This window comes from Musca autumnalis, unplaced genomic scaffold (genome assembly GCF_047663935.1).
Source record: "Musca autumnalis isolate F117 unplaced genomic scaffold, ASM4766393v1 scaffold_5, whole genome shotgun sequence".
Classification (NCBI taxonomy): Eukaryota; Metazoa; Arthropoda; class Insecta; order Diptera; family Muscidae; genus Musca; species Musca autumnalis.
In genome coordinates this window covers 66,551,433-66,566,820 of record NW_027412088.1, presented here as the reverse complement: position 1 = coordinate 66,566,820, position 15,388 = coordinate 66,551,433, and the positions used below count along the sequence as shown (strand labels likewise).

Genomic DNA, 15,388 nt, shown 5'->3' with positions numbered 1-15,388 from the left:
TGATTATTGTCCAATCGATGAAAACAGTTTACCAGTTCTTTGTAGTGGCTAAACAATTAATCGTACAAAAATTTTTGAAAATCGGGTCAGATTTTAATATTAGCTATATAAAGGGCCCATGGAAAATTTGAAGCCCCAGTGGCACGTGTTAACATATTCCGATTGAGCTCAAAATTTGTCAATCTTAGTTTTTAACAAAACTAAACATTTTAGGAGGGTGCCGCATAAAAAATCCTACATCGATTTTTCCCTTTGAGTTAAAACCAGTCTAAGCCCCACATTACGGTACCTACTGATTTTAAAGCAAACTCGTGATACAAAACCAATATATTTTATATACGGCATAATTATTGTGTTTGGTTTGGTTTTGTTGTTTATTTTTCTTGGTCAGTGGCTGAGGATATTTCTCCGTCAACAAAGCTGACTGATACTTTCTTACTTGTTTTATTTTATGTTTGGTTGTCTCTTTCGATCCACTCGCTCATAGACTTAAGCCTTATGCCTGCGATGGCTACTTTATACCATACCGGAATTTCTATGGGGTGGATAAACAAAATTGTCTTTAGAGCCCTGGTTGGTGTAGTCCTCATTGTCCCAGAAATACTTAAGAATGTGTTCTTTGAACTTTTTGCAATATTTTCTGATTACTTTTTTTGTGCACAACTGTTCACCATACCACAGCTGCGTATGTTAGAATAGTTCTAATTAAGTCTCTGTATAACCAGTATTTCATCCTAGGATAAACCCCCTTATTATAAGTCAATAGCCCTTCTACATATTGACTAACATCTGTGGTCTTTATTAGCCCTTTCCTGATTATGGCCTTTCCATTTAAATGTGAATGTTTTTTGGAGAATGGAACGCTTTCCAGCAAAAATACTCATTACAAAACCCCCTACTAACCCATTATTTTAACAACATAACTAATAACATAACTAATATCTCTCTTAGAATTAATACAGTAAATCAATCATTTTTTTAATATATTATTTATTTGTTATAGTAATATTTGTATATATAAATAAATACATATATAATAATGTAATTTATGATAAATTATTAAAATTAAATTTATATAGTTGACTACATAGCAATATTGTGTACTCAATTTTAATTTATAAACCATTTCCTGTCAAACCATAATACTCGGAAAAGTAAAATATCTGGAAGATACAGCAGATCAGTCAATCGGATTTTTGTTTTATTTTTACGAAATTCAGACTCTTAAGAATCCAATGATGTTCCAGGGATATCATTAAAGAGGATCAAAGGTCAAGAGGATTTTTAGAATGTGAATTTCATGTAATAGAAGAATAAGAGACAATAACTTAAAACTAAAATTAGGCAATTTAATGCAATGTATGCATACATAAGTTATATAAGCGGAACTTTAAAATTGTAACTTAAAATTAAGAGGAGCGAAAAGGATACAAATTTTAAAATTTAATAAATTTATTTAGCAAGGACTTGGCAGATAACTTGAAAGTCGTCGTCAAGGCAGCCTCATTGTGAGGCCTTACAAATCAGCAACGGACTTTCTGCGCACATATTTGGCAAAATAGTCGGGACGCCAACATTTGCAGGAACCAGGAATCAAGAACCAGTCATAGTACAAACGCACCTGGAAACAACCAATTTCATCGTGGCCATCACAATGCTGATTGAAGTCGGGATTGTTGTGATTTGTGGCATCGGAAGCGGTCGCAACACCGGCACGTTTTTGCAAATATTGTTGATAGGCTTGGAAATCTTGTACAGAAGGGGCTTGAGTTGTTGTCGGAGCTTGGGGTACAGTATCCTCAGCATTGGGATAGAAGATTTCAGCCACCAACAAACTAACCCAGCGTGGTGAGGACAAACAACCACCATCCAAATAATGACATCTAGCTTGGATGCATCTTGTCACCTCAATTGTTTGGGTGAAATAACCTTCATAGGGAATTTGTACAACATAACGCCAGGAGCCTTGATAGTTCTTGGCAAATACTGGAGTGGCATATTCCACTTTGGCGGGACAGGGAGTGGGAGGACCTTCATAGCGAATTGGTCCGATTTCTTCACGTCTTTCGGCAGTCAATGGAGATGCTGCGGGGGCATGGGAAGAGGAGGTGTCACCCTGCAAGGCCTTGTAAATGGAACAGAAACTGAAAAGAAGAAAAAACACGAAAAGTTAGAAAGAAATTAAGCGAGAAATGCGATGTGCTTCAACTTACATGCCACCACCATCACAGAATTTACGCGATTTACGATCATCAACTCTGGACTTTTGGGCCCGCTCTTCCTCATCAATGGCTGGATCAAAATAACCATAGTTGTGATTTTCATTGGTGGCTTCTAATTTGGGGGCCACAGCTTCACGTTTTGTGCGGCCGCCACCATATTGTTGCTGATCAATATTGTTGTTATCAACCTGTTCCACCGGATCGTCACGCAAGATTTGTGTCACCTTTGGTAAAGTATCATCAGCTTGCAAAACGGGTAGGGTCTTAGAAAGGAATTTCAATGTGTGATTGCGTATCAATTCACTGCAAACAAAAAAGACAACAACAAATTAATATTTCCATTATGACAATGGGTACCCTTTGTCCTTTCAACTTACAAGGGATATGGTTCTCCCAAGACATTTTGTTTCATGGGGTTTTTAGGTATTTGTCCCTTATTCAAATCACCACAGATATTATTAACCGAAACGGCTACCTTCTTGTTATTGGCCACATTTTTACAGTCTACATTAACATGGGTATATGGTGGTGGTCTCACTTTGGGTGGTATAGCATTGGGTGATTCAACAAAAGCATAATATCCTTCTGGTGGTTCCTCACCATAATCACCCGGTTGTGTTGGCTGTTGTGCCAATGTGGGCTGTTGTTGCTGAGCTGCCACCACTGCAGAGAGTAAGATGAAGGAGAGGATTTTCTGAAAGAAATAAAAAACATATTAATTCGCATTAGATTTTAAGATCCGAATTTAATTTTTTTTATTATTGGAAAGTACATTCTTTTGTCCTACCTGGTAGGAATGATTTTTCTACAGAAACCACATTTATGAGCGGTCATTATTTAAAGCTCTATGAAGCAAAACATATGCGGCATGTTTTGCCAATTTGTGTAAAATGTGTGATTCAATGAAGGAGCTGTTTGACATCACCAATGTAAAAGGCGAACAAATGTGAAAAAGGAAAAGAACCTCTACAAGCTGTAAATTAAAGGCAAATATCGCATTGGCTACTCCAGCGGCAAAAATGTTGGTGTCAATATCATCGCCCATCCAAGAGGACAACGGAAGTGGCTGTGTCCATCCTTACCACCTCCGCGATACCTGATTGTTCTAAAAGTAGCACAGACTCATACGACAGCAGTACATTAGGGATAGGTAATGGAAAGCAATAATCGATTTTTCGACTTTTTGATTTTGGTCTAATCTGATTTGCGATTTTTCGGTCTGGCGATTATTTCAGTTGTCCTAAACTCGACTTTCGACTTTTTCATAACCACTGCAAATAGATTATTTGTAGATTTTCGAGTTTTTTTTTTGAAACTGTAAAACCGCCAAGTCAACAATCTATGGGCAAACTCGAAAATCGATCATCATCGATTATGCGGTTTTCCCTCCAGACAAAACTCGTCTACAATTTTTAGACTTGGCTTGCAAATGTCGATTAATTGAAGGTCGACTTACCTATCCCTACAGTACATATAGGTCTTGGGAGGATGACAATGCAGCATCAGTTAGCAAAAGCTCTCGCCCACGTAGCAGCAACGTTGGGCCCCTAGCATTCCGCTGATGGCATTGACATCCCAACGCAATGTCAGTTAGGAATTTACAAGGAAACTGCTAAGGTGGAAGGCGTACTTGGAAAGCACAGGAGAATTTAGCATGGATTTTGACGACAAACTCCTTGAGAGCTTTGAATATAAGACCGTGGTCCTGAAGACTGAATGCAAATACATTAAGTTGGTTGCTCTCAAAAGATGGGAAAGCTCAAACAATTGCAGAAAGTCTTCAGAATATCTTAGATCTGTTCAACCTGTGGAGATCAATTGCTAAATGACAGACGTTGTAGTTCGACTACAGGAATTGTTCGAAGCGAAAAGACACCGCAAACACAAGTTGAGCATTATGTGCTGGATCGCGTTCTACGCGTTGCCATGAACGATGAGCTCCATGAGTACTTTTTGTGCACGATTTGATGAAAAGCTATGCCTTCAGCAATGGTAAAACTGAGATCAAGGAACTAGGCCGCTGCAGAGACAACATTAGGTTTCTCCTCCTTCACTTTACTGAGAGATGTGAGATCGCTTTTGTAAAGATCCTAAACATCTGCAATGCACACTAGAACTCTCGTGACATTCTACCTCTTCTTACGTTTATTCTGATGCCTGAAACCCGGAACAGGTTGCGTAAAATCTGTTCCTTCATTTCTTTCTCATGGACTGATCATTGATTTAGTAGTCAATTGTTCCTCACTAAAGATTTTGCAGAACTATCTATAAATCTAAATGAGTACCCAAAAGCTCTCAAATGGTTAAAGGCCCACTGGAATACAGATGAATATCCCATCAGCATTGTCTGAAGCAACAACATTAAAATCTTCTCATAGAATCTCTTCAAGTTCTTTTCATAGAAGAGGGTCTTCTCTTAGAATACCCCAAGACCTTCTAAATAAATACCTCAAAGTCTTCTCATAGAATAAGGCCTTTCCTTAGAATACCTCAAGATCTTCTCATAGAAGACTACAAAGTCTTGTCATAGAAAATCTCAAGATCTTCACATAGAAGACATCAGGATATGCTTGTATAAGACCCCAATGTATTCTCAAGACCTCAGGATCTTCTCATTGAAGACTTCAAAGTATACTCTTAAAAGACCTCAAAGTCTACTCATGGAAGACCTCAAAGTCTTATCATAGAAGATCTCAGGATCTTCTCAAAGAAGACCTCAACATCTTCTAATAGAAGACCTCAAGATCTTCTCATTGAAGACTTCAAAGTCTTCTCATAGATGTCTTCAGGTTCTTCTAATAGAATATCGCAGGATCTTCTTATAGTAGACCTCCAGGTCTTCTCATAGACGACCACAAGATCTTTTCATAAAAGACCTCAAGGTCTTCTCATACAAAACCTCAAGGTCTTCTCATAAAAGACCTCAAGATCTTCTAATAGAAGACCTTAAAGTCCTCTCATAGATACGCTCAAGGTCTTCTCATAGACGACCTCAAGGTCTTCTCATAGATGTTCCAAAATACTTCTGTTAGAACGTTTCATACTCTTCTAACAGAAGACCTCAAGGTCTTCTCATAGAAGACCTCAAGATCTTCTAATGGAAGACCTTAAAACCGTCTCATAGAAAACCTCTAGGTCTTCCCATAGATAAGCTCAAGGTATTCTCCTAGATAAGCTCAAGGTCTTCTCATAAGAGACCCCAGTCTTCTCATAGAAGACCACAAGTCTTCTCATAGAAGACCACAAGGTGTTCCCATAGAAGACCACAAGGTGTAATGAAAGACCTCAAAGTCTCTTATGGAACACCTCGATAACATCCCAACTTCCCAGGATCTGCTGAAAAAATACCTCAGGATCTTCTTATTGAATACTTCAGGATCTTTATAAAGAAGACCTCAAGATCTTTTAATAGAAAACCTCAAGAATTGTTCATAGAAAATCTCATGGTCTTCTTATAGAAGACCTTAAGGTCTTTTCATAGAAGACCGCAAGGTCTTCTCACAGAAGACCTCAAAGTCTTCTCATAGTAGATGGCCTCAAAGGCTCTCATAGAAGACCTGAATATCTTCTCATAGAATACCTCAGGATCTGCTTACAGAATACCTCTGGATCTTCTTATAGAATATAAATCCTGAGGTATCTTCTTATAGAAGACCTCAAATCACCTCAATGGTCTTCTCACAGAATATCTCAAAGTCTTCTCATAGAAGACCTGACGGTCTTTCCATATAAGACCACAAGGTCTTCTCATAGATGACCACAAGGTCTCATGGAAGACTCAGAATACCTCAGCATCTTCTTATAGAACACCTCAGGATCTTCTTATAGAAGACCTAAGGAACTTCTTATAGAAGACCTCAGGATCTTCTTAAAGAAGACCTAAGATCTTCTCATAGAAAACTTCAAGATTTTTTCATAGAAAACCTCATGGTCTTCATGTAGGTATTTTCATAGAAGACCGCAAGGTCTTCTCACAGAAGACATCAAAGTCTTCTCATATAAGACCTGATGGTCTTCCAATAGGAGGCTTCAATGTCATCTTATAGATGACCTGAAGGTCTTCTCATGTAAGTCCTTAAAGCCTTCTCATAGAAGACCTGAAAATCTTCTCATGAAAGTCTTCAAAGTCATTTCATAGAAGTCCTCAAGGTCTTTTCATAGAAGACCTCAAAGTCTACTCATCGAACACCTCAATGTCTTGTGATCTTCTCATAGAAGACCTCAAGGTCCTCTCATAGAAGACCTCAAAGTCTTCTCATAGAAGACCTCAAGGTTTTCTCATAGAAGACCTCAAGGTTTTCTCATAGAAGACCTCAAGGTCTTCTCATAGAAGACCTCAAAGTCATCTCATAGAAGTCCTCAAGGTCTTTTCATAGAAGACCTTAGAGTCTACTCATCGAACACCTCAATGTTTTCTCATAGAAGATCATAAGGTCTTCTCATAGAAGATCACAAGGTCTTCTCATAGAAGATCACAAGGTCTTCTCATAGAATACCTCAAGGTCTTCTCATAGAAGTCCTCAAGGTCTTCTCATAGAAGACATCAAGGTCTCCTCATAGAAGACATCAAGGTCTTCTCATATAAGACCTCAAGGCCATCTTATAGAAGACCTCAAGACCATCTCATAGAAGACCTCAAAGTCTTCTCATAGAAGACCTCAAAGTCTTCTCATAGAAGACCTCATAGTCTTCTCATAGAAGACCTCAAAGTCTTCTCATGGAAGACCTCAAAGTCTTCTCATAGAAGACCTCAATGTCTTCTCATAGAAGACCTCAAGGTCTTCTCATAGAAGACCTCAAGGTCTTCTCATAGAAGACCTCAAGGTCTTCTCATAGAAGACCTCAAAGTCTTCTCATAGAAGACCTCAATGTCTTCTCATAGAATACCTCAAAGTCTTCTCATAGAAAACCTCAAAGTCTTCTCATAGAAGACCTCAATGTCTTCTCATAGAAGATCTCATAATCTTCTCATGAAAGACCTCAATGTCTTCTCATAGAAGACCTCAAGGTCTTCTCATATAATGCCGCAAGGTCTTTGCATAGAATGCAGCAAGGTTTTCTCATAGAATTCCGCAAGGTTTTCTCATAGTATTCTCATAGAAAACAAAAAGGCCTTCTCATATGATATCTCAAAATCTTCTCATCGAAGACCGCAATGTTTCTTATAGAAGAAAATGAAAGACCACAAAATCTTATCAGACCCCATTTAATTCTTCTCATTGAAGACCTCAAAGTTTATTGATTGAAGATTTCAAGGTCGGTCATCTCATAGAAGACCTGCTAGTCTTCTCATTGAAGACCACAAAGGGTTCTCATTGAAGACCGTAAAGCCTTTTCATGTGATACCTCAAATGCTTCTTATTGAAAAACTCAAAGTATTCAGAGAAAAGACTTCCATCCCATAGAAGAACTCAAAGTCTTCTCATAGAATATCGAAAAGTCGTCTTATTGAAAACCTTAATGTCTTCTCATAGAACAACTTTAATACTAGAAGACTTAAGGGTCTTCTCAAGGTCTTTTCTTTTCAGAGGATACCAACAAATTCTCTCATAACAGATTAGAGTAGGAAAATATCGTTATTGTTTGAATAGTAACATTACAACGATTACGTTGGCTAGGTCATGTTATGGTAATGACTGATGGTTTCTGCGCTTAAAAAGCATGTGATAAGGGGCCTAATACCATGGCATGACATGGCAGGCCTACCTTCGACGGCAAAAGCAAGTGAAAAATAACATCTCAAGATTGCAGAATCAGAGTAATATATCAACACGTTGGGAAATCAATCTTAAGTATTTACTATTGAAATAACTTTCTGTCTCGGATTACCTCATTGAGTGTTATGAAATACAATAACATTTGATATCAGCAAAAAGCTCTTACAAACATCTCCAATATAACAAAATACAAATTGTAACCTACTGTGTTGTTTTTGGACACACATCCCCCCCAGAGCAATCAAAACCGAACCACTTGAGAGGTCACTTTTAATTTCATTTCTGCAGCAGCAGCAGTGAAATAAAAATGAAATTGAAAAATCACTGAACCGTGATGAGCTGTTGGCTGACTGCTGCTGTGAAATTTCTCTTTTTGTTTGTTTGTTTCACCATCATCATTTACGACCTTTTGTTAACAGGGAAAAAAAGAAGAAGAAGAAGAAATCAAAATAAACAAAAAGAAAGGAGTTGCTGCCTGTGGCATACCTTTTGGGAAATCCATTGTATGTATATTTTGTGAAGAAAAGGCAAAACAAGACCTAACCCAACCAGTAAGACCAGTGGAAGAAATGGAAATTTATTAGTTAATTATGTGATTTATGCGGGCGGGGGGCGCAACTAACATTCTTTGATTTGATTCATTTATTCATTTTGTACCCCCACAAACAAACAGACATACACATATTCACCGCTCACTAAGCTTCTTATAGTACCCAGTATCTTCTTATGTTAATGTCTTAGTTAATAGAGGGCCAAAGAGAAAGCTTTCTTTCTTCTCCATTTCCAATCGATCGATTGGATCTTCCTCAGCCAGAAGACTTCAGAAAAAAACATCAACCAGTCAATATTGGAATTTTAGGTTTCCATACTCTTGATAATGATGTTGGGTATTTATAACAATGTGACGTTGTTGTTTTGCTTATTTACAATTTTTTTTTTTATTTTTTGGTAATTTTTTTTGCCATTTTAGCATTGGTTTAACAACTTTCGCCATTACATTACGGTGAAAATGTATATTAAAAAAATTAACAGTAGCAAATTTATTGTTATTATTGGCAATAATAAATGATTTGACAATTTTTCATCTTCTTTTTTGTTAGAAGAAAGTATTTCATAATGTTGTATGAAAACAATTCCAGTAGTTGTTATGTAGTTGAGTATTGAAAGGGGGAGATAGAGAAAAAAATAATTATTACCTACCACCTGACGTAATTGATAAGATGGTGGGTTACGGTTATTTATTTATTTGTATTTTACTTGTAACAGTACCGCACGTTTATGTTTTTGAGTCTTTTCTTTGCTATGATTGAAATAAAGTGTTTGTGTCTTAAGTCTTTTGTTTGTTCTTTTTTCAAATATGACACAACGACAGCTTCAGTTTGTCTTTTTTTGGACAAACCATGTTATTGTTCTATTATATCAATGGAATACACTTCAGATTTATACTACAAGAGATTTATTGACAAGTTTTACATGAGGTAATGGCTAGTAATTATAATTATTACAGGGGACATTTTTAGAGAAATAATTATGCAATTATTCATAACTAGGGTTTGAATATTTAAGCAAAAACAATTAAAAAGGAATGAGACAGCTTTGTCGACAGTTAAATAAATTCAGTATATGACTATATAAGAAACAATAATGTAATAATCTAACTTCCTTGAACATTAGGGATATGACTTTTCGATTTTTTTTTCGAAATGTTTTTCTTGTAGCAGCAATGAATGAACATTTCCTTATTAATGACTAAAAAACGTTTATTCCATTTAAATGTTGAAAAAAGTCATTCACAAGCCACTTTGAAATAAAATTTTTGTGAAAAAAATTTGAGTAATTTTGAGTCGAATATATCTCTTTAGAAAAAATGCAGACGATTTTTTATGATTCTCATACTTGAAGGAATTTAGTGAGAAACGGATAAGCCATTTTTGTGATTGTGGTAAGAAAGTAATAAACTACCCTAAATTTATCCTGAATTGCTCTTTGCGTTCTTTTATGATATATACTCCGTTCACATTCCATTTGAGGAGGAAGAGGAAAGTGATTTTTTTTCCGTTTGCTACCTGTTGATACCAATACAAACTCCAGCAGCGAACCCATTCAAGCGAAAAAGGACAATGGCTGCGACTGTGTCTACGCTTATCAGCTTAGCGATACCTGATTGTACCGAAAGTAGCACTGACTGGTCCAACAACAGTACATGTATTCCTTGGGAGGATGACTATGCAGCATCAATGCTGCAACAGACATTGCAAGACGCTTTAATATCAGCTTAAAACCGTCATCCCACAATGCAACAACGGTTTACCATCAGCTTTCCGCTGAGGGCATTGAAATCCCAACCCCCTATCAGTCAGAATCCACAAGACAATCTTCAAGGAAGCTGCTCGTATGAAGGAGTACTTGGTCACGCTTTATCACATTGAGGCCTTTAAATAGCAAATGGTGATCCTCAAGAATGTATCTATAGAAATTAAGTTCGCTGCGCTAAAAGATCAAAAAATCGAATAATTAGATGTGTGGAAATCAATTGTGATGATTGTTGCGGATACTTCTGTAAATGTTCAAAGAGAAAGGCCACCCGACACCCATGTTCAGCATCATATGTTGGATCACGTTCTTCGTGTTGTCAGGGAAAGTTAGCTCCATGGATCGACTACATCACAAGAGAAAGTTCACAATATTTCAGATACAATTTTGATACTTGTACCAAATGAAAATTAACCATATAAGATCACCGTATAGTTAACATACAAAAAGTTCCGCCCGGTTTTCGGTATTTTGAAATGTTTAACCATATATGTATGTTCACGGCTTGGTACATATATATGTATATCGCAAAAATTTTTAACCACATTCGCTCTTTTACTAGACATTTAATGTTCTAATTCCCGCAGATAGTTGTCATTGTATCGCTATAGCAAGATTTCGAAGATCTTAAGCTATTTTTTAAGAACATCCGCTATAATATGGATTTTGGGATTCCTTTCGGTTTGCAGAATCTCAATCCAACCCCATATAAATCCATTCGCGAATATGCCGAGTAGAGTTATATATATATATATATATAAAAGTTCGGGGTTTCTTCTTTAAAGTTCATATCTAGTTATCATTCTTTAACTTCTGTATCTTCTTTCAAAAAGTTTTTAATTGAACAAATCTTCGACATTTAACCATTCTTACCATCTTATAAACCTTTTAATGGTACAGTAATCCGACTTGCAATTTTATTAACTCAGTATTTTTCTTCCTACAAACTACTTTTATAATATCTATCTGAATAGACTTTCCATTTGGCCGGGACGATATGTGTTCAAGGAAAAACACCTTAGCTTTTCCGATTTCTGGGATTGTACTGAGCAAAAAAGTCCACTAGACCATATGTCTACCGTGAAAATCGAGCCTCCGGATTTTGCGGTTTTTTATACCCTCAGCCTTTAGGCTATGAAGGGTATATGAGGAAAAGTCAAAATTTTTTAGTTTCCATGAAGCCAAGGTTTGCACTATTATAATACGCGAACTATTGTAGTTTACCAGTAACTATGACTATTTCTGGATTATTTTAGATGTTTTTGTACAAAGCTCAAAAATTTAGCAAAAAAAAATAATTTACGTGGTAGTTACGACCGCGTAAAGGAAAAAACATAGGTAAAACACGTTGAAGCTAAACAGGTTTTTTACATTGCTATTCGATTTCTGATTAAACCATTCAAATGACGGACATCTGTCCAAAGTAAAAGTAGGAGAATACAAAATGAAGATAACACTTCTAATGTATCACTTTCCAAAATTTCCACTGCATCCACCTTTTATGGATGCTGACATTTTGAAGCCGGATTTCAGGTGTTTTTTGTATTTTTTATGTAACTGGGGCGCGCATTCGGATATTTCGAAAAACCAATTATAGGATTAAATAACTCGCGATTTCGCATAATCTGATATGTATATTGAGTATGTAGCCCACACAGCAGCAATGTAATCTACTGCCAAAGGCCAAAATTTAGTGTGCTATTTTTTCTAAAAAACCTATGTTTTGGGTACAGTATTTACAATATCGTTTTGAGTGTGCTGGTACCCCGCGATATTTTAGTTTTTCGACGATCCGGATCATATGAATCACAGATCATAAAAATCCATTCACTAGAACGGCGGAAATGGCTACTGCAAAAATTGAAAAATTTGAGAAAAATGTTTTTCAAAATATCGCTGACTAATTCGCGTTTTATGTGGATCGTTTCCATTTCAATGAAGAAAGTGAATCATCACCTGCGTTTGTGCGAAAACAGCGGTTTGAAAAATTTAGTGGCGTGGGAGCTGTATCCGATTTATCCAAAAAATACTGTGTGATGCTACATCCACGGTTCTTGATGGATTTTATTGAAATATGTTTAGATCGATGTATTTTTTCAGGGTTGATAGTGAAATAGGATGCGCATAAAAAGTGTATGCACTTTGTGCAAAATATAAGCGTTATACAGTTTGTTGCACTCTAAACTGCAGACGATGCTACATCTTAGCGGCCAAAGTAAATCCTGGCAAATGTGTACAAATTAAAAGAGAAGAATTCGCTGTATTGGTAAACCGCATGCGCATCAAGTGATTTTGAGGATTTCGCGATTTACACGCATTTCAAAATGAACATTACCCAATACAATTTTATTTCAAGAGTATACCCCATTTAAAGGAACCCAACATTTATTTGAAAGATATCCATATCTTCTGCTAGATGTTAGCGTTGTTTCGAGAAGTGATTAGAATAAAAAATGTGATTTATTGCGTGAAATTTAACTAAAATAGAAGAAAAACTCCGACCTATTTTTCTTACATTTTGTTCAACTAACTCACAAAATAAATTTTAATAAATATTTTCTCTTACAAAAATTTTATAAATTTCCTCAATATATTTTTTTGTTTTCGCTATAATATGAAAACCACTAAACGGATTTGTATAGTTTTGGTTTCATTTGAATCTTCGCGATGTATAGATTACGTACATATTTTTTATATATTTTTCAGAGGCATAAGCAGGTTGAATTTTATTAAAACAAGTTGCAAACTACCAATTGTTTGGAATTCTTTCCTAATTTCCGCGAAAATTCACAACTTTTTCACTAAAGTTATGGGACCTCAGTAAATATATAGTATGCAGGGAGCCCCTAATTAAGATAGTTTCTCAATATAATGATTAGAGTCTTTAAAAGATTTTTTTCTTTTTATCAGAATTGAAACCGCCATAACTTTTGCGCGCAACAACCAAAATTAGTATCACGAACAGATTTAAGAATGGCATTTTTTCCCAATCTATGTACCAAAAATCTTTCATGTAGCTTAAAAAAAAAATTTAATATTTTTGTTTATGGAAATCTAAAAAATTTTGTCTTTTCTTCATATACACTTTCATACGGGCAAAATGTGCCTCATCGAAATAATGGTTTTAGACCCCAAGTATGTTTGGACGAAATGTGTTTCAGACAATTTGGAGTCGATTGAGCAATGTCCGTCCGTCTGTCTGTCTGTCTGTCTGTCTGGCTGGCTGGAGCGCACGATAACTCTCGAACGGATGAACCGATTCGGTTCAAATTTTGGCTTTCGTAATATTTTGCCCAAACTTAGTTTAAGTTCGAAGATGAGCTATATCGGTCCACTCCTTCCGGTACCTCCCCCACAAAAATTCGAAAATGTTCGGAAAATTTGTGCGCACGATAACTCTTGAAGGGAGTAACCGATATGGTCCATACTTTGCCCATCGTGGAGCGTGTACCAGACTTAGATCAGGTTTTAATATGGACTCAATTGGTCCACTCCGTCGGGTACCTCCCACACAAAAATTTGGAAAAGTTCAGTTTAGGACCATCTCTCGAATCGCTTTGATTTTTGCTTTAGCAACTTGTATTCACTGCCCTCAATACGACGGTATAAGTTTCATCAGGGGCAAGTCCATACTTCCTGAGAAAATAGCCTGAAAGTTGCAAAAAACCCCTATGACACCGTGTGAGGAGGTTGGAGGGCAAAATAACTCTCGAACAGGTCTGCCGATTCGGTCCAAAGTTTGGTCTTAGTAATATTTTGTCCAAACATAGTTTAAGTTTGAAGATAAGCCATATCGGTCCACTCCTTCAGGTACCTCCCCCACAAAAGTTCAAAAATGTTCGGTAAAATTGTGCGTACGATAACTCTTGAAGAGAGTGGCCGAATTGGACCATACTTTACACATCTTAATATATCTACCAGATATAGATCAGGTTCAAATATGGACAATATTTGTCCACTCCATCCGGTACCTCCCACACAAAATTTGGGGTACATGTTCACTTTAAGACCTGCTTTCGAATCACTTTGATTTTTGTTGAAGCCACTTGCATGCGCTGCCTCAATTGCGATGGTAAAAGTTGTTTCAGGGGCAAGTCCATACTTCTTGAGCAAACATCCCTGAAGTTGTAAAAAACCCCTATGGTATCATATGTAGTGGCTGGAGATCCATTCTTTTTAGTATCTCCTCCGCAAAACTTTTGATCTCTAATCCTAATCAACATTTTTGTCAGTTCAAACGCCCAAAATTCCCTAAATACATGCGTTTTTTGGGAAAAAATTGTTTCAATATACACAGGCTGAGGGTATATCTCTGTCGGCCAAGCCGACTGATACTTTTTTACTTGTTATTCACGATTTTTGGATATTTTTGCATATAACAGCCAAACCATTGACCAGCCAAGACAATAACAAAGAACTTTCTAGTACATCGCAAAAGCATTGGTACGCCTTTTAGCCAGTTTTGGCCTTGAGAATTAAAAACTTCAAGTCAAAATCGGCAGACTCAATTTCCACCGTGGTCTAGTGATTTTTTTTTTGCCCCAACCTACTCTGCATGGTTTGATTAATTCACGAGTGCAACCTAAACGACTTCTTTGAATTAGGTACCTCCAAAAATGTGAATAATTCGAATCCGCGAATGCAGATTGGACTTGTATCGAATATTTCCAATTCAACTATTATGTCGATAAGATAAGAAAACGCCAAGGCATTGCTATTTTACCAGAATAGAAAAAAAAATAGAAATTTACATTAAGAAAGTAGGAAAGTGTTTGTGCACGGAGTCGGGATATACAGACTACGTTTCATAGACTCCTAATTCTACTCGTAGTACTGTTTGACTCCATGATTTTTGTTCAGACAGCATTCTCTACTTTTCGCATAATGTTACAGAAGAAAAGTTATTAATTTCGTAATTATACGACTTTTTGGACTCGGTGACATTAAAAGCTTTGATTGATTAAAACCTTTGACTGTGAAGTTTCCGAATAGACGATTACGTTAATATATTTGATTTGGATTAAATGGCAAAAGGGTTGCACTTTTGCGGAGGAGGTACCTGAAGGAATGGACAGACATATCCATTTAGGAAGTCTATCTTATTTTGAGATCCTTTCCTTTAGATAGTTATAACGC

The 15,388-nt window shown here is 36.5% G+C and overlaps 1 protein-coding gene across 1 annotated transcript; it reads right to left on the bottom strand.

Annotated features, from left to right (window-relative positions):
- Positions 1-1,284: 1,284 nt before the first annotated feature.
- spz6 (Spaetzle domain-containing protein 6) lies at positions 1,285-4,419 on the bottom strand. Its single transcript, XM_073955564.1, has 4 exons — positions 4,366-4,419; positions 2,600-2,916; positions 2,214-2,525; positions 1,285-2,144 (listed from the first exon to the last, which is right to left on the bottom strand). Exons 1-4 carry the CDS (start codon positions 4,417-4,419, stop codon positions 1,517-1,519), a joined length of 1,311 nt encoding a protein of 436 aa, XP_073811665.1. The 3' UTR covers positions 1,285-1,516.
- Positions 4,420-15,388: the final 10,969 nt, after the last annotated feature.